Source organism: Phaenicophaeus curvirostris, chromosome Z, assembly GCF_032191515.1.
Source record: "Phaenicophaeus curvirostris isolate KB17595 chromosome Z, BPBGC_Pcur_1.0, whole genome shotgun sequence".
Classification (NCBI taxonomy): domain Eukaryota; kingdom Metazoa; phylum Chordata; class Aves; order Cuculiformes; family Cuculidae; genus Phaenicophaeus; species Phaenicophaeus curvirostris.
In genome coordinates, this window is record NC_091431.1 from 46,288,317 (window position 1) to 46,314,103 (window position 25,787).

The 25,787-nt window shown below is 38.4% G+C and overlaps 3 protein-coding genes across 13 annotated transcripts in view; all 3 read right to left on the minus strand.

The window, feature by feature from the left end:
- Nucleotides 1-25,787, minus strand: part of JAK2 (Janus kinase 2) — a 215,932-nt gene that overhangs the window by 10,082 nt on the left and 180,063 nt on the right. The window lies entirely within an intron of this gene.
- LOC138733177 (programmed cell death 1 ligand 2-like) lies at nt 1,439-20,453 on the minus strand. Of its 5 annotated transcripts, none has more exons than XM_069880154.1 (8): nt 20,299-20,453; nt 19,216-19,376; nt 13,618-13,686; nt 11,943-12,305; nt 10,589-10,873; nt 9,914-10,054; nt 9,144-9,185; nt 1,439-1,791 (listed from the first exon to the last, which is right to left on the minus strand). In XM_069880154.1, exons 3-8 carry the CDS (start codon nt 13,670-13,672, stop codon nt 1,754-1,756), a joined length of 924 nt encoding a protein of 307 aa, XP_069736255.1. In that variant the 5' UTR covers nt 13,673-13,686; nt 19,216-19,376; nt 20,299-20,453; the 3' UTR covers nt 1,439-1,753. The 5 variants fall into 5 exon arrangements, with proteins under 5 accessions (XP_069736255.1, XP_069736254.1, XP_069736251.1 ...); XM_069880153.1 differs by lacking the exon at nt 1,439-1,791 and adding an exon at nt 2,638-2,946 and having other exon boundaries at nt 9,134-9,185; XM_069880150.1 differs by lacking the exon at nt 1,439-1,791 and adding an exon at nt 7,282-7,569.
- The window catches only part of LOC138733751 (programmed cell death 1 ligand 1-like), a 39,714-nt gene continuing 38,401 nt past the window's right edge, over nt 24,475-25,787 (minus strand). For all 7 annotated transcript variants that reach the window (XM_069881250.1, XM_069881253.1, XM_069881249.1 and 4 more), the window contains one exon: nt 24,475-25,442. In XM_069881250.1, coding sequence (XP_069737351.1) covers nt 25,420-25,442 — 23 coding nt within the window. In that variant the 3' untranslated portion in view covers nt 24,475-25,419. The remainder of the gene's footprint in view (nt 25,443-25,787) is intronic.

Genomic DNA, 25,787 nt, shown 5'->3' on the forward strand with positions numbered 1-25,787 from the left:
CAGGGAAGCTGTGGCTGCCCCATCCCTGGAGGTGTTCAAGGCCAGGTTGGATGGGGCCTTGGGCAGCCTGGTCTGGCGGGAGGTGTCCCTGCCCATGGCAGAGGGGTTGGAACTGGGTGATATTTAAGGTCTCTTCCAACCCAAACTATTCCATGATTCTACTGTTTTCACCGTTTCATATAAAAAGGCACCAAGGGTAACAAGAGTGATCAAAGCCCTCAGGATTAAACTCGGTGAACAGGATGTGGAAAACATTTGTACATGACCCAAGAAGGACTGCAAATGTGAATGTACGTGTAAGATATGAAAGCGTTGGCCTTCAAGACTGATCAGCCAGAGAGGACAAACTGGATGAGGCCACTTGATCATATGTGAGTGTGGTTTGTGTTTACATGGGAGTCACAGGAAAAAAAGGGGGTAAGGGGGAAACAGGGCAAATTCTGTCAAACTTAATGGTATGAATAGGGACGTGGTGTTCACTGTCCTTTCCAGTGTGAGAACTAAGGAGTATCCAGTGAGGCTTGCCTTTGGGTAGGTACTAAATAAACAGAAGGAGAAGGTCAGTAGATCCAGATCCACTTATAAGTAGGCTGATGTGTTGCAGAAATACCAATGTTATGCCTTTTTGACAAGATCTAGGTGTCCTTAAAACTGTAAGAACACTAGAGGTGGATTCTGAGTCTCTTTTACAAAATGTATACATGCTCCTAATGCACAACAAATTTTTTTTTTTATAGTAAAATAAATGAAACCAGATCTCACAGCAGTGATGTTTTCCTACTAATTTTCCTACAAGAAGCAACTTGTGTTGTTGTTCCCATGGCATTGAGAAACAGCCCTCACACATACCCAACACCCCTGAACAGACCACAGTGCTTAGACACCAAAGAGATTACTTGATTGTATTTACAGAGTCTGACTTGAAATGGCACCTTAGTGCCAAACAAGTGTCTGGCCAGACATCACAAGCAAAACTTTTTTATTAAAACAGGCTTTTTTTTTTTTTTGGTTACAGGCCTAGGCAATCAGAGTTTCTGCTGAATAGGAACTCTGTAGTGGATGACTGCAGCTTGTTACTCTTGTTCATTAAATGGGATTATGAAAGAAAATTAATACAGGCAACAATGGGTAGAAAACAGTGCCCCAAAAGTTGTAAATCCTGGAAAGCTGGTGTCCTCACAGGCATGGACCTCAGCACGTGGTAAGCATGGTTTGTGTGATCTTTAAGACCAGAGTGCAGAATTGGCAAAGATCTCATGATTACCATGTTCAGCACCCCAGTGTAACAAGACCCAAGTCACATAATCACTTCCACAAACTTACTGTATTCTAGCTGTAAACAAGACTGTGGTTTGCTCTATCACTTCCACTGAAAAGCAACTTCTGAGCCTCCCTGCTCTAAAACTCTCAAGAAGTTTGATCTCTACACTACAGCCCAGAACTGGACCTAAGCTATATATGCTCTTGGGCTGCTGTAGTTGACAGAGCTCCTGAGGCAGATCAATTAATAACGCTGAAAATACACAGATTGACAAAGAATGCATTATTTATATCAAGACCCAGCACAGAGAAGATGCATGGAATGCTGACATTTTACTTGAGAAAATCCTTGTCCTTCTCTACGTGGGACTGTGAGCCCATCTGTCTGGTTAATTTTGCTAATCACTTCCTACAATTCTTCATAGCTTTCCCTATCTGAGTCAAAAACCCTTCAGCTTGTGCCTATTACAGATTCTTCTGTCAGACAAGATGCTCAAATGAATCTCCATGTTCCAAACTGTAGCTGTTCCCCTGGAAACATCAGGAAGATTAAGTTACCTCAGTGCACAGGTCAGCTTCCACCATAGTGGCACCCTTGTCTGAAGTATTAGGCACTGGGAAGATCAGCAATGACTAACTGAGCAGAGGTGGCTGGTACCCCTAAAATGCCTTCCAGATTATGTCTTGTTCAGGACTGCCTTGACTGATGCAAGACAATTTTTCATGTCCTCAGGCTTTCTTCACCTTTTTTCTCTCCAATGTGATGTTCAATTGTACAACTCAGCACTGTGAAAATCCTGGGAATACCCGACCCAACCGACTTCGTCCCAGTGGAGGTGGCTGGGGCTCTGATTTTCTATTCCTTGGCAGGAAAAGTAATACATATTTTCAGATTTGGAAAAAATAAAAACTTTGTAGAGGTGAAATTTGAGGCTTGTTTTAAAGAACTTAAACAATTCTTCATAAACAATAACATCGAGGGAATTAAAACAGCTGATCCAGTGGTCTCTTCTGGAGTTAAACTGTAAATCTATATCAAGAACAGAATGTATGGGAAGGTGGAAATAGTTCCTGTTCACAGCATATACTCATCTTCATCCAGCTCTGTGAAATTTAGACTGTCGTGTAAATAAGCTTCTCAGCTACTGATCCACCAGATTCTCCATCTCTGAGTTTACTGAATGAGATTCTGCTCCCCACTTTAAGCATTTAACTAACTAGAAGCAGGCTCTATCTCTGCCACCTTTCCCAATACCCTAAGGTCTACACTCTGGTTTGCATTTTAATTCACAACTCCTTAGGAGCATGAGGTATGTGCATGGCAAACATACAGAAAATCAAAAGCATTTCACGGAGATCTAAATATGTTGCTTTGCTCGGTAAGCTTATAGCTGTTTTGCAGTCTCAGTTTTCTCATGAGCCTGAGACAGGTCTGTGTATAAGGGTTGCAATATTTTGGGGATGTACAGAAGCATCCCGCAGCAGTTCTTCGCTTCTATATGAACCAGGAAATTCTTTGAGCTCACAGTCCTTCATCTCATAAAAATTCTGGGTCCTTCTTGAAACAAAAACTGTTGACCTTCTCCTGTTCCCTTTTCCCACCAAAAGCTTCTCCTTCCTCAGTGGCACTCTCAGGTTTATATGTCTCTTCACCAGCATCTGGCTTCTTTGTTCTGCCAGGTTTTACTTTACTGGTCCATGAATACAAGGTGGAAAGAATTATTTCACCATTTGTCAGCTCAGAATTTAGGTGTAGCTGTTGCCATGATGGAGCATTGTTAAAACTGACAGTTGTTTGATTTCAGTCTGGAAACAGTATGTTCATCATGTCACTTTAAAAAAGTTTAATTTCTTACACAAATGGAGTCATCCAGTAGCACAGCAATCTTCTGGCTATCAGCATTTATGTTGCAATTAGAACTCTAAATTTCTAACTAGATAGATTCCCCACCTCACCACAGAAAGCCCTGTCTTCACCAGCTGAGACTCATGTAAACATCTTGCCCCACTGCTTGTTACATGTGTGTAAGGAATGCATTTAAATGCACTCTTCAAATTTATCTTGTATATGGTTTGTTTTATTTCCTTTTGTAAAGTGGTTTCTAACACAGACTTTGCACAAAAGGCATTTCACTTCTCTCTTGGAAAAGCCCATTAAAGAAAGAGGGTTGGGAGTAAACAAACCTCAGCTGCAGAAAAAAGGGCAGTAAACATAAAAGCCAAAAGTAAATTCATCTGAATTCAATTAATGGTTCTTTCAAGTCAGCTTTTAACAGTGTTTGCATGGTGTGCTTACCTGTGTCAGCTACTTTTTACCATATGGTTGTGTATTGAAGTTGAATGAACTATTACCCTGTGTTGGCTATAAAATAGTATTTCAGGGCACACCTGACAACATGCTGAGGAAAACTAGGATGCCTTGTCAAACCAGATGACAATTATTGATCTAGGGCTAAAATTTCAGGCCATGTTTTCATCAGTGTGAGAAAAGTCAGGTAATTACAAAGAATATGGGAGGTAATTTGAACAACATATTCACAGTCAAAGGTCACATTGGATTAAAAGTGCAGGTCACTTAGTTGACCCATACATCTACAGAAAGCAAAAGCTACTTTGAAGTTAGGTCTGTTCAAGTAACAGTGATTCTTTACAGTATAGAGTTGCTTTGTTAAACCTTTCTCCTTTGCTGTGTTGTGAAGACAGAAGATACTGGTTTTGGTTGCAAGCAACGTGTTTCTGTCAGGTTAAGGAAGAAATTCTGTAAGAAAAGATAACTGCACCATTTCTTAACAAAGACATGGATTTGTTCATTCTAAAAGGTGTTTCCAACTGCTCCCAGTAAGCCTTGTTCAGAATCAACTGGTAGTTTTCTGGCATGCAGAAGTAAGTCTTGTAAGACTGGCTGCTAGAAATCCCTCTTCCACTTCAGTCTTTTTCAAAAGATATTAATACTCTTGATGTTAACTGTTGTTTTCAGCTGTGTCTGTGCTAATGGAAATCAAGTAAATGGATTGGGTTTAAGCTGTTTGCCAGTGTTTGCAAACGTAGTACAAAGCAGAGCTAATCTTACTCTTCTCTGTGCTCACAGAACAAGACACGACTCACACATAGTAAAGGTGTTGCTGTGGTAGAAAACCCAGAGGAAGGTACTGCGCATCCTTAAAATCTATTGTATTTAGCAGAGGTGAGGAATGAGCAAGATGACTTATGACCCAGTTTGCCAGTTGCTCCTGTGCTGCAATGGCAAATGTCCCACTCCTAGTAAAGCAGATCAGGGGACTGCAGAAGCAGTGTTCCTTAGCCAGACATTAAAAAAAAATCAGTGCTTAAAAAGCTACACTTTTATACTTGCTTGTGAAAAATGGTCATCATGAAAATTCAGTGAACTACGATTTTGAGGACTCCAAACAAGTGAGTAGGTTCTTTGCGTATCTTTTCATACAAACATTCCACCAACTTTGACTGAATCCATACCTTACACACTAACATGCTTTTGCTTAGCCCATTCTACTAGTTGGGACAAACATATGGAGATGAATAGAAAAGGTACATATCAGAAAAGATAATGGAAGCTTCCTGTGTGAGGTGCCCACTACACCACTCTAAAATGCCAGCTGAGAGTGTAAGTTTTAAAGTCAATCCCTAAAATTAATCTTTACATTACTTCCAAAAATATCTAATATTTTGTAGTCTCATAATATTGGCTTTTAACTCACTGTGAACTTCAAAACTATCAAAAAACCCCACAGACATTTCGAACATTTTGCAGTTTATCTGTATCTGAAAACTCTTACTTCAGCTGTTTCAAGATAACAGCGTGTAAAACAGCAGCTGAAGCAGAAAGAGCAGCGACTCATCATATCACGCACACATCAAATGACAGATGTTTTTCAGTGAAAAAGAACTCATGCATGAATTTATAGACACAAATAGACCGTTCAAGCTGCTGACAAGCTAACTTTTACATACAAAGATGTGACAATCATGCTGATACATTTTCACTGCATTTCATAAGTATCTAGTGAGAGCTGGTAAAGATAGAAGCTCATAAACCAATATATATATCTGTATATTCTTATGGTTATTATGGTAAAAAGTACTATCTTTCCTTTCATATGAAATGGAGTGGATAGAGCATAGGATTGTTCTGCAAAGCTGAGCTGCCTCTGCCCAGGGATGTCAGGTGGAACCTTTCAGTGTACAGACCATTAAGAGAGAAAGCAAGGTAGTGTTTGCAGTTCCTGTAAAATGGAAAGAAAGCACTGTCTGCACCTTTTCTCCCCTGCCCATGCCAAGGCAACATTTACTCAGCAGCATAAGAAAATGTCAAAGTGACTTTTATTTCAGTACGGAACAATGACAATCATCATAATCTAATTTCAAAGGCTAGGATATACTGTTTATGTTTATCCACATAAATTCAGTTTTAATTACTTCCATTTTATGATTAAGAGGAAAAAAAAGGAAATGGAATCCTTTAGGAACATGGTGGGTTAGGTTTTTCACTGTGGCTGATGGGGAGGCTCGTAGTTCCCAGTGGAGTACAAATCTAGCATAAATTGCTTGACCTTGTGCAGTTACCTTTAAGTATTGTGAGATGATGCAAGCCAGGGCAGTCTCCAAGCTGCTGTCCCCAAACTACTGTTGCATCTGAAGCTAAGCAATGCTTCAAGAAGCTGCCTCTGATTCTCTCATGTCTACCTGTATTACCATGTCAGCAAGGACCTAGCCAGTCTAGTGTGGATTTGTCTCAGCTGAATCTAAAGCACTCATACAAATGAGTATGTAGAGGTACAACACATACATATTAAAGTAGACGTGTTGACAGAGAGAGATGTATTTATCTCTTCCCCATGTAAAGTCAACAGTAGCCCTGCTGTTTAAATCAGTTAGCTTGGTGAAACAAGAAAAGGGTGTGAATACTCTCTTTCTAGTCTCATAGCAGCACTGTAGGTCCACTTAATCCTGGAGTAAACGGTTACAACATGATCCTGGAGAAAGCTCCCATCTAAATGCAGAGCAAGTACTATGAAGAAAGCCTTAACATTACTGATTATGATGGTTTTTTGCGAAACAGATAGCACTTTTCCAAGAGCAACATAAGACAAAAGTAGTTTCCACGTGAACACCTTTTTTCAACCTTGTTATGTCTACCTTAGGAGGAAATACAGCTCACCAAAGCCAGTGCTCTTTGAAAAAAACTATGACAGGTCCTGCTCAGTGCTTTTGCTTCACTATCTGATAACTATCAAAGATGCAAAACTGTTTTCCTGCTAGGTGTTGCTTCAAAACTGGCACTGTCAAAGCCACACCCAGGACACAGCCTATTCAGAGTTGAATGAGGCATCTTTAAGCATTCCAGTAATAGGAAGTAAATCAGATAAGCATATGGTATGGAAAAGACGTCTTTTCCTCTGACAAAAGTTAAAGTTACTGCTTAAAAATAATCAGTGGAGAAATCTGACTGAGCTTCATTTTCACTTTCGCTTCCAAAATTCCTCCCAAAGAAAATTCTGTTGAGTAATCAGTTCAAGTGTAAAACTTCTTACTGTAATATGACATAGCATCACAGTTCATGTTTTTTAACCTGATTTACTGATGGGGTTTTACATAGACTGTGCATTAAAATTCTCTTCTGTGACATAATGTTGATTTACTGTTGGTGTTGGGATTTTTTTTGTCTTTTTTTTTATTTTGCCTTCTCCTTTTCAACCTCTTGTTATTTTTGTGATGTGAAATATATTCCATACATTGTCATGCTGGTGGTAATTGTGGTAATTTCCAGCTTAATGTGTTGGAAAGTTTGGAAATGTGATACAGGCATATAATGATGTCTCCACCTGAAAGACAACTGTTTAGACATAAGAGAGCATGTACAGCTTTTATTCAAATTCCCACATGATATTTGGACCCAAGCACCATTCCTGAGACTAGAACAGTTAATAAAGTTTTTTTTAAAAAAAATTGCTTGAGTAATATTAAGTCCAAAACTGAAGTGTATCAAAGGCACTCAGATTTCTTTGCAATGGTAAACCACATTTCATGACAGCATAATTCTCAGTAACTGCAAGATACAGAATGTGAAGAGGCATAGCTTCCCATTGCTGCAGTGCCAATAAATCCCCATGAGTCGACTCTTCACCCCAAAGCTAAAGTGCTGTAACTTTTCTCTGAAGTCTCCAAAACCAGAATAAGTGCAAATGCGGGCATGTGAGATTAAGTGTTTTCACAGAGCCACACTCCCACTGTCTCTTGAAGCTGTGACAGTTGACAAATATAACACCTCAGTTTGAGAGTTAAAATCATCTCCTTAAAGAAAGAGAACGGAATAGTATTTAAAAATCTATGCAATAATTTAAGCAAATAAATATCCTGATTTTAACAATTGAATGGTAAAGAGTGTAAACTCTATCTTCATTGTATGCAAGCTTTTCTGGGTTGTGCTTAAGTTACAATAGCTCCTTAAAGCTGCTATTACTTACAAAGACAACCTGTTTCAATCTTTTCAGAGGGAAGAATTCTTTTTCTTATTTGTGGTCAGAATTCTGAATTGTCTATTGCATCAAAGCTACTACTGACTTTCAGTCATATAAATGAAACAGCAAAGCTGAAATATGGTTAGATAACATCTGTGAGAGTGCTTGTTGGTAAAATCTGTACAAGTGCATAAAAGTTTGCAGAACTGGGACTGCAGTCAAATGTCCTACATCTTCAGTGCTTATACAGCTTGAGCTGTAAGTTAAAATGATAACATGAACAATCCTTATTCCTGTAACCAGGGCCATGAGGGTCATTTCCAAGGTTCTCTGGTAAAGTATCTGTGGCTTCTATGCTTCAACTACCTAGTCAGCATGGAAAAAAGGGTCTTTCCAGTGTTTCTTTAAAATACATAATGCTGAGAAATACAAATGTTTGCCATATGACTTACTGCATGTTGCACAAATATTTTCAGTCATTAAAATGAAGAAGTAAAACAAAACCACAAGAAGCAGCTAGCTCTCCTTTAATTTCTTCATTTCACTAAGTGAACAGAGGTGGCCAGGGCCTATAAAGTGAAAAAAATTTCTACAACAGTAATATAAAAAGCCACAGAAAGCCACACTGTGCTCAGACAATGTGCACTGGAGTTGTGTTAAGACACGTGCAAACACTGTCCATCAGATTGCTGCTTGCCTTAAGCTTCTGTTCATTTGTACATGCATAATTCCACTGAAGTGTAACAGCATCATGTGAAAAGTAAGAAAGGGCCTTTGAATACAGCAAGTACTGATTTCTGAAAGGTGAAAGTGTTTTTCTGAAAGTGTCATTTTGACTGTAACATCTACCAATGGCTGTAGATTGGACAGCTACAGGTAAGCTGCAAGGACTACAATTTGAAGTGACATGGGAATCAGTGAATTCATGCCCTCTCCATCCAATTCCTTGTTTTTCTTTCACCTACAGAGTTTTTTTTAAGCCAATGACTTCTTGATGTATAAACAAGGTCTCGGGGTTTTTTTGTTATAAAGACATGTGGCCTGAGCCAAGCGTATAATAGACTGTTACCACAAACATCTTGATGCCTTCCTTTCTGTGTATCCTGCTCAGCCAAGGCTACTAGAACTGCAATTAGCATACAAACATGTAAACCAAACTATATATGCAAGCTAATTGTATTTCAACGAGAGTGAAAAAATATTTATAAATTTTTACATTGCCTGTGGAAAAAGGTCATAACATTAGACATTGCATTCTTAGGAAACCAAAGAAAAGCTAAATTTAAATTAAAAACTAGCCTCTCTTTCAATGTAACATTATTTAAGTTGCATCTACAGATTTATAAAGATTTTAGCTGTAAGAAAGAAAAAGCTGCAAGAATAAATACAGAAAACACTATGACTTACTCTTCTCATCTTCCATGTTAGGGTTCAATTTTCTTTTCCTGTCTGCTGAAGTAAATGTATACAAATTTAGCTTTTCTATATTTGAAAGAAACAATACCATTCAACAAACTTTTAGATTAACTTGAGTTTTATGCATGTTTAATTTATTATTAGTTCACATGAAATATGTAAACTTCTCTAAACTTTTTTTTATAGATTTTGAACCAAATTCTTAAATCCTTAATAGCAAGGTTTTCATTTCATGACAATGAATACATTTATCTGAGCTTACTGGAGTCTATTCATATGCAAGAGAAGACTAGAATAATACTTCATTACTTTTCCACTATTGCACTTGCAAACAAGGAAAGAAAGGCCATTTGTCGTAATGCACTACCATTTTGCTTATTCAGCCTTAAAGGACATAAAAAATAGAAGTTCCATGTCATATGCTGTAGCCACGATGTCTTTGTAGCCATGAAGAAAAACGCCATTCAAACTATAATTTCACAGCCCTGCATAAATAAGCCAAACTTTGTTTGTGTTCTTTACAGAATAGTAACTGATTACATATAAAAATGTATCTTCCCATATACCTTGTCTCATGGAAGTAACAAGGTGAGGAAAAACTCAAATGATCCAAGTAGACTTTTTAGAACACAGCACAACTAGAAATCAAATGTGACCAAAGTCACTTAAGTGTGCTTAGAATTACTAAAATTTCTAAAAGGTCATTCACAGGAAAAATAAAAATATAAGTGAAAAGATCTACTCTCCAAAGTAACGTGTACCTTTTTTGAGTTGCCCATTCTTGAATGGTTTTCTCTTTTGAAAGATTATGAGTACGGAGAGAAGGACAGCTACCACCACACATGCGGGGATGACAAATGAGATCAGGGATTTTCGTCTGCTATACTGTGTACTCACTAAAGCTGTCAAGAAACATGAAAAGAAGGTAAATTTATAGCTCACAGAACAGGCATATTTTATGAAGTTATCTGTTCTGACTCCCCAAAGTCTCGCTCTGACTGAACAAAAGATTCTCAAAATTTATCAATGTAGTGTTTTACACTCTTTTTATGAATAATTTATTCTACAGTATAAGAAGCTGAGTCAAATCTTTTGTCTGCTTGGCTTTTGAGTGAGCACTACTGCAATTTGTCTGTAACCCCCTTGAAGGACAATCAATTAGGAGTCTAGATCAAGGAAGACACCCATGCAGATTAAAGAATTTCTTTTAAATTATGAGAACTACCCTGAAAATTAAAACATATAGAAAACCAACAGACTGGCTTGCAGGAGTGCGTGTTAGTTGAGCCTTCAAATACACGAGTCATAGTGACTTGTTCCTTTCCCAGAACCTCAGTATTACACTGTTTTCCAGAGCTAAATTTTAGTGACGGGTCATAGCACACCATGTATGTACAAACTCTCTTTGTCTTGTACAAGCTCAAGGTCATACGAACCTGAAGTGGAAACATGAGCTGAAGTTTCTCCATTCAGTTCTTTATTCCAGAACACACAGCTATAGTTCTCGCTTATACTTGGTTTGAACGTCAGTAAGCTGGTGACATTATAGAGGCCATCTGTGGTCAGTGTATAGGTGGTATTTGCAGATCCACTGAGATTGAGTTTCTCCTCATTTTGCCAGAAAACCTCTGCCAGAGGAAAGCCTTCTGACTGGCACATAAAAACAAACTTATCTTCACCTGGTTTTCTTATTACTTGAGTGTTTATTTTCTTGTAGAATGCTGCATAAGAAGGTGTTGAGTGAAATTATTTTATGCAACAATAGTCATTTGCCCACTTCACTTCCCCTCCTTCCTCTTTAATGCCATATTTTGTCTCTGTCTATATCTGAGGTACACTTCTTTGAAATTATGAAGGATGTTTTCTAGAAAAATTCAATATTTATTAGCCAATCCTTCTCGTGCCTAGAGTAAAAGAAATTCCTCCACTACTTTATGCAAGGCAGCAGTTGACACTGAATTTATAATTTATCAATACAGAGGAAACAAGTTCAGCCTCGTGGGGCTTGTATTTTCACTTTTTAAACATGCCATGTCAGGAGAAAAGCCATTTTAATGTTTTTTTACTATAGCTTATAATCAAGTATGGTATTTTCATCATACTAGAACAAAATGAACATAGAATTTCTGTGAGGACAGTTCAGAGTAACAAATGTGGGTGTTAAAAATGCCTGTATCCATTTTTGTGTTTGACAAAGCTTGTTATTTAGATGCCTGGATGGGAAATGAACGCTGCCTTCTATCACATGGACAAATTGCAGTTAGTGGGAAACACCAAAGGCCTTTCAAAAGACTGGTCTGTCATGTTGTCCAGTAACAAAGGTCTTTCTTACTAATATCCATTTGGTTTTGATGAGCACAGAAAATCACATGTCCTTGCTTTGGGAGCTGCAATCACTTGGGGAATTCCCAGCCACTTGGGTAGTTGGAAGCAGGGCTTGTGAGTAAATTAGAGCACCTTTGAGAAACTTCTGGAGGTCAAATGAGAGGACAGGTGTGGGGGCACTGGGAAGAAGGAGGAGGAATGAAGGACAGGGAGGGGGCAGTTGCTCTCACTTTTTGGCACAGGCTGCTTCTAGAGAAGCTTGGCTGGCCATTGAACCAAAGATTAGCTGACACAGAGACAACGGCTTTTGTTCATCTAGGGGCTGAGCACAAGGTCTTGGTGACAGAATTAGCCACAATTAATTGATTCATCAATTAGCTCTCGATTAATCCATTTCTACAAGCCTGTAGGAATTTAGCAGAGATCCCTCATTGAGTGTATCTTACATTCAATTTGACCACTAACCTTTTACCTCCAAAGTAATGTGTTTGTAGTCCACGCCCTGATACTCAATTAGACATAGGTATGATCCTCCATCCGTGACCTTCACGCTGGCGATCTGAAGGATAGCTCGTCCTAATTTCAGTTCACTGTGCAGAAGTGCTGCTCTCCCTATGTAGTCATGATGTTGGGATAGAGGGAATGGCTTCCCACTACGGAGCATGTAAACCTCTTTTGATTTTGACAGCCCCTGACTTTTTTGCTGCCAAACAACAGTCAGGAGCTCTAGGTTTAATGAACCATTCACAGGGAATCTGCATTCCATGGTCACATTGCTCCCATACTCCACAACGTATAGCTGCTGAGGAACTTCAACTGTAAACAAAGCTACAGCAGGAAAAGAAAACAGTTTTGTTTGGTATATTAAAATATGTCAGTTTTTCTTTCAGTTTTGGAAAGATGATGTCACGTAGTTAGTCAAATAGTTACTAGTTTGGCCAGAAGTTTTAAGCATTTTTTGTTCCTATTTGCACTAACATTTTTACCATATAAGTTGTATCTATAGAAAATAATCTGTATTCTGTATTGATTACTGAGTCTCAAAGACAAGGACAAAATGGGCATAGTTTTTTTTTCAAATATTAGCAATAGCCTAAGGCTAAGTCAGTGCCAACACAGTGAGAACTTCTATGAAACTATCATTGTATCTTATATGTCCTAAAATTCTAGTAAAAGCAACAGTTCATTGTGGAAATAGTAAATCTAATTTCATTATCCTTTAGAAAGAGAAAATCCAGTGCTATCTCCTGTGAAACAGTTGCACTGAACAAGCACACATAACTTAGAAGTATTGCTATATGGCAATTACAGTCTTTCATGAGCCTGACACCATGTGAGTATTATTTAATCCCTTGCATCTTCTCAGATGCATGCAACAATATTACAGAAAGCATATAAAAATAATCTTCTTAGCTATTCATCAAATCTGAAATTCATATTGTTATGAATAATTAACCATTTTAAAGTGCATTTGATAAAAGCAAGAGATATTGATGGTACCTCATTCAATATTGCTTGTTTCTATATAGGATGTACCATATACTAGTAGGTTTAATTCAGAAGCACTTGGAATTATTGATAGTTACATTCAAAAGAGAAGTTCATGCAAGGGTTTATGCTTTCCTTCTTTTTCATGTGTTTGTGAAATACTTTCAGGGAAAGATTCAATTCCTCTTAGCAAGGTTTGTTTATTCATTTTCATGCAACTGTAATGAGGGAAAAAATAGTATGATGAAGTGCCATGCCTCTTCTGGTTATTAGCCAAACTACTGCCTGCTACAGGCAAGGGCAGGAGAATATACATGATTTAATTCGCTCTGCCTCGTGCTGAGGTTGTTCTACTGTACTTTACAACTGGCTTAGGTTACCTTTGCCATCCTCCCTCTCACAGCCATGCCTGCTATTGCTGGGTGCCTCAGCTGTCAATACCCTTTGCTTTGAAGAAGCCTCGTTGTGGAAAGTGATGGACATCTGTCCTGTGCTCAACTAGTACACAGTGCCTTCTGTAACCCATTGCAAAGCAGAGGCTTGAGACATCACTGGCTGTTCATGCAAATATCACCGGAGTTGCTGAAGCCTGTTTGCTGAGGGCGTAGCAGCGTTTGCTGTATTGATTCTGCTGGTGGAGTTTCTCTCTCACCTGAAACCATGGAGAGCTGCATTTCTAGCAACAGCATTGTGAGGATCTGGAACATTTTCTCAGGTGTATCTGAAACAAATCAGGATTTCATCAGAGCTTGCAACAACTTCCATCTCCAGCTGAAGTAAATTATAACTGTGCTAGCCTTCAAAACCCACCGCAGCTAAAAAATCAACAGAAATACAAAACCCCCACTAGGCTACCACTAGAAACAAGGAAAACCTTGATTAAAACAACCCGTGCACACGCATGGAACCACTGACCTGTGGCAATGAAGGGAAGTAAAACATTTCCACAACTTCACTTGTGAGACTTTCAGGATCTATAGCTTCCAGGCAGCCTTAAACAGTCTGACAGGGCAGCACTTCTACAACTTCACATTAAAACTCTACCCATGAATAATAAATACTAATTGCAGTAAGCTTCTCACATACACAAGCAGACTTTCTTAATTGCCTGCACTAACACCTCATCTAGTTTACAATATTGCTAATCCTGATTTAGTTTCAACTCTACTTTGCATACCTTTTTTGCAGTTACCTAATTGTCTGAGTTCTTTAGCCTCAAGACCAGTAGATACCTGGAATTCAATGTGAGGCACTGGGAATCTTGGGATGAGTAAATTAAAGTTTTCTTCAGAATGGATTAGAAGTGAAGACTTACTGCTGCTAATCCATTCACTTTGCAAATGGCACTGCCTGACACGGTCAAAGTGCCTTATAATACTGACAGTAAACCAGCAGCCCTGAAATAATGCAAAAGTAGAAAGTCCAGTTTTAGAATGAGTATCTTCCTGTTCCAGTAAAAGGCAAACTTTAGTTCATACTATTGTATGCAGATTGACATAACTAAAAAGCAAAACCAAAACAATCCCAAACCAGGGACGACATTTATAACAGAAATAATAAGACAGTAGAAGGAAGAATTACTTTGAATAAAGCATACTAATGTATAGTATAATCTGAGAAAATACTGAAGGAGATCCAGAAATAAGCATAAGGAAGTAAAGAAAAGAAGGAACAATTTTAGACTTCCTCAGAGCTAGACTTACTGGAGAGGGCTTTTAGCTTTACTTCCCCATTTATTTATGGCTCATCTTGAAGTATGCTGGCTTTGATTTTTCTGTGATTTTATGATTGCTTTCACCTTTGAGATCTCAGGACCTCGGAAAGTCAGGTGTAATCTTTAGCAAAGTCAGCAGCCAAAATCAGAGGACTTTTCTGGAAATTTAGACTTCAATCTTTTGCTACCACAGATAAAGATGACCTTTATGCCACTTTAAAGGTGACATAAAGGTCATAAGGACATAAAGACCACTTACTATAGTGTGCATGTTCACTTTAAAGGCCGACATGCACACTAAAGTAAGCAGACTTATTGCATGTAAATAAACAATAATTATCAGAGGTTTGGCTGAGTTGTCACTACTTAATGTGTGATAAATCTTAATTATTTTATCTGTGCAAGGAAGGAGCTAATAAACAATGTCAGCGTCAGTATCTCTGTTTCATGGACGCAGAAACAGAAATCGTGTACTGCCGTGACAGCCAGCTTAAATTTCACGCATTGTGTAGCAACCACAGTGTTCCTCAACTAGTATTATAAAGAAATTTATCATCCTTTTGCTTGCTTACTTCTCCATACAGCCTGCCTAGAAGTAGATGGACGTAGAGCAAAGAACCAGACAAAGAATGGAACAGTATTACACAGGAATGTTTAGATTGCTGGATTAGCCTCATGTGGGATGTTTGAGATGATCTACTCTCTTTTTATGTCTCAGGATGCACTGAGAATGCAGATCATGTATCTTGCATAATGCAGGAGATGGGACTTTTTAATTATGCGTATTGCTGAGAGTAAAAGGACAGAACAGAAATAAAGGGATACATAATCAGTAGATAGCATCCTAATTATTAAATATCAAATAAGAGTAAATCCTGCCTGACCACAAAGACTGGTGTGCAAACAGCATGACACATACCATAAATTAGTAGAAGAACCCAAAAAGGGAAACATTTTCACATATGATACTGAAAGCAGTCATAGAATGCTTGTGGGGATCAGCAAGGATCTGCATTCAAAGCTACCTTTCTTTAATTGCCTGATCTTACTAGTGGACATCAACCTGTTCTGCAATATCAGTGCAATTTGCCTGTGCAACTTCCTTACATGGCTCTGCCAGGCATCCTGACACATTTCCATAAAGACATCTGTACCAGCATCTGCAGAGTGATTTTTTCATGCTGTTGTAGAATAGCCCTCATATTGTTCCTACCTTTTGTAAAACATATGCCATGCCTTGCTATGCAGTAGTCTTTCTATACAACTATTCTAACAAGTTCATGCACAGAACTGTTTTTTTTTTCTTTTCCTTTAAGCAGAAAGCCACTTTTAAAGCTTTTTCATTTTCTGTCTGTTTACAACTTCATAGGGATATAACAAAGGAATACTGCACCATAAAAATCGGCACTTAGTCGTTCTGGCAGCAAAGTCAGGAATTGAAATTCACGTCTGAACACATGAGGAAGTCGCATGACATTTCAACAGCTATTCAGATCCCGTCAGTAAATGAATTTCCCAGACCAACCTGCAGAAGAAAAAGCAAGTTTTCGTGCAGTGCTGTGTGATTATGAAAATTAAGTTGAATAAACCTCTGAGGGCTGAAGGGGTGAAAACCGTAGCATCAAGCATCTAAAAACCATTTTATAATTTATAGTAGTTCCAGTGAAGATGTAGGGTCCAAGACTGAAAATATGAATGGGTACAATGAAAAAAAAGTTGTGAAAAAGATGAGTGTGAAAAGGGAGTGATATAATCTTCTCTTTTAGTACAGCTTTATTATGTTACTGAATGCAGTAAGTTGAAACTCACACTTGACTCTCTTTGGCCCAAAAGGAACCTATTCTGGTAAGTTTTCTTAGTCAATACTGAGTGAAAACTGGTGGGCAATGATAATAAATTGCTAGAATTCCATCGAAGGTCAAAATTACACGATGTATAGTTTTTCTCCTTTTGATTCAGTTGATCATGTCTCTGGCTTTAGTCCTCAGCTCACGTACCCACATGGAGTCTAACACTCATCTCCAAAAAAAAAAGTAATTTTTGGCCAATGGAATGCCCCAGGTTACAAAAAATCTCTAGCAGCCACCCAAAATTTCCTGGTAAGGAGTGAGAAAAGTATTTCTTGTTCTCTTAGAAAATTTAGCCTGAACATTCCCATTTCAAACTGCATCAGCTGTACACTCCAGGCCACAATATTGTTTAAAACATATACAATTTTCAATATAAAGTATAGACGTCATTCAGTTCTACAGACAGAAATTAAGGGGTGTTTGTCCTAACAGAACTGTATCTTATAAGGATGCTTTCAGGAGGTAAATGTGGTGGCAAAAGGAGAACATCAAACTCTGATATATGTTTGAACCATGGAGCTTTTGAGCAAAAGCTGGGACACTTCTTTAAGTAGCTGTGCTTACTATAAATCTCTGACATTTGTTTACAGTTGTAGCTACTGCATCTTACTTTGGGGGAACAGTTATGTTGTCAACCACAATGAGCTGATGAAGGAGGCTGGCACTAGTTTGGTCAGAAGTGATTTGACCTCAGTAACAATGTTGGCAATATTGAAGATTTTGTAAGAAGATTTGTAACTAAAGGAACGTGGAAATCGCAGAATATTTTGCAATCTACTCCTTAGTAATGAAGTTTGAAACCCACATCTGAATAATGGGAACTGTGAGTTCAATTCTATTCCTTTCATCCATATATATGAAAGTTCATAGTGCTTTTCCTAAAGAAATGGATCATCTTAGTAAAAAGGCATAGCACTGGACCTGCTGGCACCACCTTTGATTAGTAGCCTTGCTATGACGGTCGTTGCTTGTTGCAGCAAGGAGGGACTAGATGACCTTTAAAGGTCCCTTCCAATCCAAACCATTTGATGATTCTATGATTTCTCCGAACACAAGGATAACAAAGGATCCTGGACTGGACAAATTAATCTTCTTTATGCTGTCTGCTAAGTGAATAAAACCAGAAGCATCTTCACCAACTCAGGGACCAGTTAGTACAAGAAATCACACGTAATCCTTTTCTGGAAACATCATTTCAGCTATTAAAATATTTGTATTCCAGATAATGTTTGATTAAGAGCAGTAAACACATTTAGTATTTATGTAAGGACATTCAGCATCATTAAGCAAGAAGAGTTTTCTAGACTAAGAGCCTATCTTCCACTAGAATCAGAATGATTGAAAGGAACTAACGACCTTCCAAGGACACCGGCTCTTCTCCAGGTTTAAAGCAGAAATTCACAATAATTACTCAAGTTCAGTCTGAAAGAATAAAGGATTAAAGGACTAAGGAAAGGGTACTTGGTCCTTTTAAAGTTAATTAGGTACTGTAGACAGACTCTTGTTTGTATTGTGTTTCCTGCAGATCAAGTTAGCACATTGACAGCACTTATGATGTGATCATGCTCAGGTTAAGCAGGTACCACCCTGGTGTCCTTACAAAGTTGCTGGAAGGAAGCAGGGACATAGCACTGAACATCTGGGAGCTGGGACGTGTCGCCAAGCTGGCCAGGCAGTTTGTGTCCAGCTCCATACGAACTATCAAGTGCATTTTAGCAAACAAGGTGTTACGTGTGATCTGAAAGACTAGTGAGAAATTCTGAGCTGATAGACTTTGTTACAGATTTGAAACAGCAGTCTTGCGACTGATTTGTTCATTCGTATATCGAATGCTTTTGCTCTGCCACTGACATACTCTGTAGTATTACGGAGATCAGCTCACAGCGCTTTGTTCCTATTCAGGATATATTTTTATTGTCCTTCTACAGCATTTGTATTTTTGTATTGCAAAGGTAGTGCCTGCATAAAACACAACACAGTGCCCTCTGGAAAGGCACTGAATCCCAGAAAGGCAAACTAATTTGAATACCAGAAGCAATCATGCTGTGTTAACATGACATGCTACTTCACTCCATTTGGCCAAAAGAGAACATCAAACCAATATCAGGCTAATGTGATTGTACTGCTTCTCACTCCTAAGCTAGTTTGTTTGGGGTTAACACGGATCTTCCATCATGAAACTGAGTTTTATGTTCATTTTGTTGGAAAACAGACAATGTGCAGTGCAAAGTACTGAGGGGTCACAGTCACTCTTTCCTTTTTTTTTGTCTTTCTTTGTTACTGAAATTTCTTTGATTTGATGCATCTTGTGGTTTCAAAAGGTTCCTTCCAATATTCTTATATGTGCAAAAAGACCCAAGCTTTTCAACCTCCTCGTGGAATTAGTAAACTGATTTTCCTTTCTGTGAAAGACCTGGGTTTATTTTAAAAAAAAAGTTAAAAAATCTTGAGTCAGAAAACAAAAATGAAAAGCAGCAGTAGATCCTCATACAAAATACATCTGTTGTATATCTCATCATCAGAAGTAAGTTAGTCTGTTTGCATCTCAGGGATTTAATAAAAAAAAATAGCCACGTATATTAACATTTGTTCAAAGCTCATGTCTCAGACCTGCCTCAGTATTTTCTGTGAACACAGCCTGCTGCCCTCATTGTCTCCAACCCACCTCACACACACGCTTGCTCACCTGCTGTTCCTCCTCTGCCATCACACCCTTATTGTGGTCCCTTGTTCTCCACCTCACCATTCAGTCAATCTGCTGCTGGGTCCATTGCTTTATATCTGATGTTCATGTTGCTCATGAAAGCCTACTTGCATCATTTCAGTCTGCTCTCCGTCTCACTTTAGCTGTCAGGTGAAGCGATATAATTTCTTACTTCCTTCTTTGCACAGCCTTAATGTGAATTTCCCCTTTCCCTGCACTGTTTAACTGCCACCTGTTGTATTTTTTCCACTGTGACTTTTTTTTGTTCAATGTCAAATACAATAATGCTAATATGACCTCGTGTTTTGGGGTTTTTTTTGGGTTTTGGGTTTTTTTTTCTGTAAATATTAGGCACAGATCAGGTTGAAAGTTTGTTGCAGTAAGTATCCTACATTTAAAATGCAGCTCTATGTTCCGGAGAACACACTCCATTCAGCTCTTAGCCACAGGCACAGAACAATACAGGCCAACACTCTGCTGTGATACGCTGCAAATTGCCTTACATATCTCTGGCTTCTACAGAAAGAAAGACTTCTTGGAGAAGCACAAGAAATTCTCCTCTTCCTAGCCTGTGCTCCTCTTGGGAATACAGAAGATTAAAGACCCTAGATTTGCTGTACCTTCAAAATAACCTACCACCTGCAAGTAGGTGTGTAATAACAGCCAAAAGCAAGTAAAAAAGAATGTGTAAATAGAAATATATACACTTTTTTTTTTCCCAATACAACTTTTAGAATATAACTGTTACAAAGAGCAACAGTTCAATGATAAACTGAAGCTAGCATCACTCTTTTGCCTTTGCCCATAGCACAAGATGGCGTTGCAAGACACATTCAGATTCTAAAACTCCTTTTTCCGCAGGGTTTGAAGTTACAATATGGACCTATGTTTTCCTATCTGGGACTTATCCAATCTCTGATTCAGAATCAGAGTCCACTCCCCACAAATAGTTTGAAAATAAACTTAATTTAAGCAAATCTTAAACATATAGGGAAAAAAAATCTGCAATCCATCAGTCAGAAATACTGTAAATATCAGTTTGAATTTTAGTAGCATTATACTCACATCAGATCTCTATGCAGTCCTTGGAAGAATCAGGTCCATATAACAGCTAGAATTTTCAAAGCTTTACAAAGCAAGTGTATCCGTCTGTCCTGTCTGCATAAGAGGAGAAACTATCCAACCCTTGTGATCAGTTTAAAGCATACACCAATAGCACAGCTTGATCTTATTTAGGCGTTCTGCCACAAATCAACTGACTATTAAAAGGAAACCACCAAGATTCTTAGGAATTTGTAAGCAGTTCTAGTTTCAGTTTTGAAGACTTTGTGCTGAAAACACTCTGAGTTCTGTGCACTGCACTGCTGAGCATGTGCATACAAACGAGTTTATTCAAAAGATTCTGTAAAATCTATATGCTAATGTTCTGCTTTAAGTTATGTCCATGTACTTTTTCTGGATTTATACTTATTTAGAGCCGTATATAACCTTGGCATCTGAACTTGCATTTACTAGGACTGCTCTGCATTCATGAAACTACCCGGTTACATTTTCTTAATTTTCATCAGATTACTTTTACAAGAATTCCTCAGGAGATTACCTAACGTCCACAGATCACATTTCTTGTTCATTTTCATCTATATCCATATAATTAAAAACCAAATCCACAATGAGCATGGTAAAGCATTTTTGCCCAGTGTGGTTGTTAATCTCCTTCTTTGCAAATATACCAAACTTGACATTGGATTTAAGTTTGCCCTGCTTTGCATGGAGGGCTGGGCTAGGTGACTACCAGAGCTCCTTTCCAACATAAAGTCTGCTGTCCTATAAAATAGACTTATCAATGAATATCTCTGTGTGTTTTACGGTTACTCAGTTCTATTTAATTCCATACTGCAGTTCATCACTCTGTCTTTTAATTTATGACTATATCATAAACAGGAGACAAGGAAGAGGATGCTTCCTTGGAAGAAGAGGTCTCTTCCCAGGTTTCTGGGATGCATTGGTGCTGCAGGTAGGACACACATACTCTCGTCTCTCCAGTTAGTGCCTTTTCATGTGGGAGGACTGTGCTCTAGCTCCACACAAATAATGGTTGTGGCTTTACTTCTGTGAATCCTGGCTGGTTTGGGACAACGTATGCTGATTGCCTTCCTCACAATTCCAGTCTGACTCAGACTGTAAAATCCTGGTGCAGAGCAACCCTTCTCAACAAAACCACTGCTATACCACATTTTTTTTTTAAACTTTTTTCTCAGTAATTATCCTTTCCTCAATAAATTTATCCTAGGAGTTACTCTCAATAAACTAATTCCCGGCTAACCCGACATTTTTTTCCAGAAAAATTCCAATGACCTTTTTGGCAGCTGTCAGAAATCAATAGTTTGGATGACTGGACACTTAAAGGAGACAGAAAAGTAAGTCCAAAGGGCCAGAGTTCAGCTTGATTTATGATTTACAATTAAAATCAAGTTTGCCTAATGTCCTAATAGTTTCACTGCAAGAAAAGGGGAAAAGATGGCATCAAACTGAGATGCGCAAGATCTTGTTACTTTTTGTAAGGATGCAAGGGTGGGGGAATTGAATCTTCCGAAAGCACTTCTTCCTAAGTGATGCTTGTGGCTACTGTTTCTCTTAACTCCATCTTCACCTTCCACTTACCACCAATTCCCAAAGGCCTTCCACACTAAGACAAACAGCCTGTTTAGGGGAAAGTGTTTATGCAAAGACACCTTGCAATTAGTGACATTTTCCAAAGGGTTTATTAATGTTAAAACAAAGAGAAAGGCAGAAGAGTATGAACAATGCGCAAGCATGCAGAGCCCACAGGCATTTTGAGGTGGGAAAGGCAGGAGAGAGACCTCTGCCAAAGAATCATAGAATCACCAGGTTGGAAGAGACCCACCGCATCATCGAGTCCAACCATTCCTATCAATCACTAAACCATGCCCCTTAGCACCTCGTCCACCCGTGCCTTAAACACCTCCAGGGAAGGGGACTCAACCACCTCCCTGGGCAGCCTGTTCCAGTGCCCAATGACCCTTTCTGTGAAAATTTTTTTCCTAATGTTCAGCCTAAAAGACTACTGTCCCAGCTGGAGTCATGGCGATGCCCAGCAAATGTCTTTGCAGAATACCACTGTACAACCGAGAGAGACTCTCCACTTGCATAAAGTCCTCAGGGAAGCCTTGCTTTGTTGGTTGCTATATTCCTTCTCTTCTAACTAGCCTTTTTCTTGCCTACCTCAACCACAACTTGCTCACTTGTTTGTTGGGGAACATCTAGCTTCCCCGCACATACTGACAGTTCTGGAACATAACAAAAAGGGTTCCTTGTTCACTTCCTGCCTGACAGAAAAGTTACCCCAAAGTTACTTCACAGTCACCGCCATCACCTTTTACTCATTCTGAGCCAGCTCTGGCTCTGACAGATTTTATTCATATGTCCCTGTTTTGGGATAGGGAGACCGAAAGCACAGTGCGACTGCTTAAGTCAGTGGCCTGCCTTCAGCACCTCAGGAACACAGTATTACCTAGCAGGGACTTGGCTGCAACAATCAACAAATGTAATTATGCCATCATTAAGCCAATTTAGCTTGTGCACATGAAGCAGGCTTTTCTTAGCACTTTTGGGTGTCTAGCAATGCCTGGCCATTAGGAAGCAAAATGCTTTTTACTGAAACTGAGTTGGCACTAGCTTCCTGCTGAATTTCCTTTTCCAGATATCCCAAAACACTGAAGTAGCATGCAAAAATTGTTAATTGAAGGAAAAAAAACATTATTACAAATATGGCATTTAACTACATTTTTTAGGTGAGGATAGGAAGGATTTCCTCTTACCAAGTTGTCATGACCTAATTGTGTCATATTTTCAGTTAGGTATGCGTTCTTTTTTCCGTCACAAGTGGAAAGTAATTGTGCCAAAACAACGTGTAGCACGGGAAGATGAGCATGTGCGCCTGTCTCCCTGTATTCATAAAACTCAAGCCAAGACAATTAGCTTTTCCAAAAATCATGATTTGTAGAATTACTAATATTAGATTAGACAAGCTCTGGTTTGAATGTCGGAGTAATATAAAGTAGAGCTTAGTTAGAGAGGATAAGGCTTTTCACGTTACCCACCACACATCTTGCTTTTCTAATCAAGTAACAAAATTTCATGCTTCCTAACAACCACTCAGGAATTAAAGCATTGGTGTTTTGGACAGGACCATTCAGCTACAGAGTTTTAAAATATTTAAATACCCTCATTTCCCTTATCTTACCCATCTGATGTACAACATGGGCAACAGTAACTTACCTGTTCTCCTCCTGGGGAAAGATAAATTTAACAGTTCCTGCTGTCTGGTGCAGCTTGATAGAGACAGCAGCTTCTGTTTCATGATCCTGAGCATGCACTAATAGCACTGCCTTGCAAAGGCTGATAATAACTAAAAGAAGTAGACATTTCACTTTTACTTTAATATGCAAACAGCTGTTGCAGTCTCAAAGAGGAAGTAGAAAAAGAAGAGGTTGCCTGGAAGGGGAATTATTTATGTAATGATATGAAAATACATGTTTTTGTGTTGAGGAGAATCAGTGCTTTTTCTACAAATGGCCCTAATATTTCTAAAGCCATTCTTGCACCCCAGGCATAATTAAAAATTGACCGTTGCTTTCAGAGACACTCGGACTGTGGCCTCAAAAGTCATGTTGGGAAGCAGGAGGGGATGTTTTAATTCAAGTAACATTCTTGAATCAAATTGCAAGAATCAATACCAGAACATGCAAGCTCTGCAACACATAAGGGAAATCACTTCACAGCAACTTACCTGAGTTCTACTAACTCCATTATGGTTATGAAGGGCATTTCTCTATACTACTCTGTAGGGCAGCTTGCTGAGATGTATTAAACACAACTTTGCATTAGCTAGATCGAGATTGCCAGCTGTGCAGCCCTAGGTCAAGGCCCGTATTCACATTTTTAGGAATGAAAAACAGACTCATGTATTTTAACCTGAAAAATAAAATCTGAGTCCAATGAGATTCCAGTTCTCCACTATCTCTTCTTTGTGGGAGCCATTAGGGAAGATGACATGCATGTAGATACTATTCTAAAACCAAATTCTTATATACCTGATTTTCCCATAAAAAGCACAAGTGGTGCTAACACTACTTATGGACAAGTCAAAGAGAGCAGAAAAAAAAAAAACACAAGAAAAATGAAAGAAATTTTATTAGAAAAATATAATTGTGAACAGCATTGTAATAAATAATTTTTTTTCATCTGTGTATGACCCAAAAAAAGCTGTGCATCTAGCAAAATGTAACAAGAAGTGGGATCCAGGAGCCTGTTCCCTCTTAAGTAATCGCATGACCACGCACTTCATGTACTAGGAATGAGAAGATTATCTTTCTTCAGTCCACAAGATGAACAAAAAAGCAGTCTAAACCAAGAGCTGTTCTTCCTGAATGTCCAAAGAGTTGCAATATCCCCAAACAGGAAATCAAAAGTATATAAAAAATCAGCAAGGAAGGTAAATGCCTAAAATGCTTCTCAGAGAAAGAGATCAAAAAGCTCAGTATTATCTAAAGATTTCTGAACTACAGTTGCTAAGAGGGTTACAGCATTTATTACATTCCAGGTTTAGCTGTGAGTATCTGGCATTTTAAGATCTATGGTAAGGACAGAAAACACCCTGTCGGTATGGCGTCTTGTTTTCTTGCATCCTTACCTTTTATGAGGATCAAAGTATTGAAAAAATTCTTCAAAAGCTGGAAATCAAAATTTCTGCAGGAAACCCAAGAACTCAGGAGGGGAAAAAAAAAAAAAAAGCCTAGAACAGAGCCTGGTGAAGAACTAGCTATGACATTAATGATGTTTATAGGCCTATTGCTTTACCTTAAAGATATTTTTAATGAAATATGTCTTTCAAAGTGCATAAAATTTAGAAAGCAGAAACTTGGGCAAGTTAGATAAATACCTCCATACCTAGTCACAGATACAGAAGCCTGAAATCAAGGGAGTTTTATGCTACACTAATTCTATTAATTTCTTTGTAATTTTTTCCTAAGTTACAATGATACGGAAGAAGATTTCCATCACAGAATAAACCACAAAAATTAATATCTCCCTTAACAGACAGAACACAGAACATCTGAGCTGTCAAACTTTGGCCACAGAGGAACAAAGCTTTGCCTGCTTTCTCTAGGTCTTCTCAATTTGGATATCTGTAAAAGAAAACACTGTATGAAAAAAATATCAAATTATGAAATTATAAATTCACAGAACATTTCATGGATTTGGGACTCTTTCCTAGAGTTTGGAGCTACCAAAGAAATTCCCTTCATTGTCAAAATTGAAGATCTAAAATGAAATTAATTTAAGGGTCAAACAGAAAAAGAAGATCATGGGAGGAAATTAAGTGGTAGCTCAAGCACACTGGTAGGACGTGCTTTTTAGTAAATGCATTGAAATTGTTGTGGCTTAGGTCCCCCATTCCTTTAAAATCTTTTAAAGTCTTTCAAATACATTCTGTGCTCTATCCTCAGGCCTTAGCTCTTGCAGATCTATAC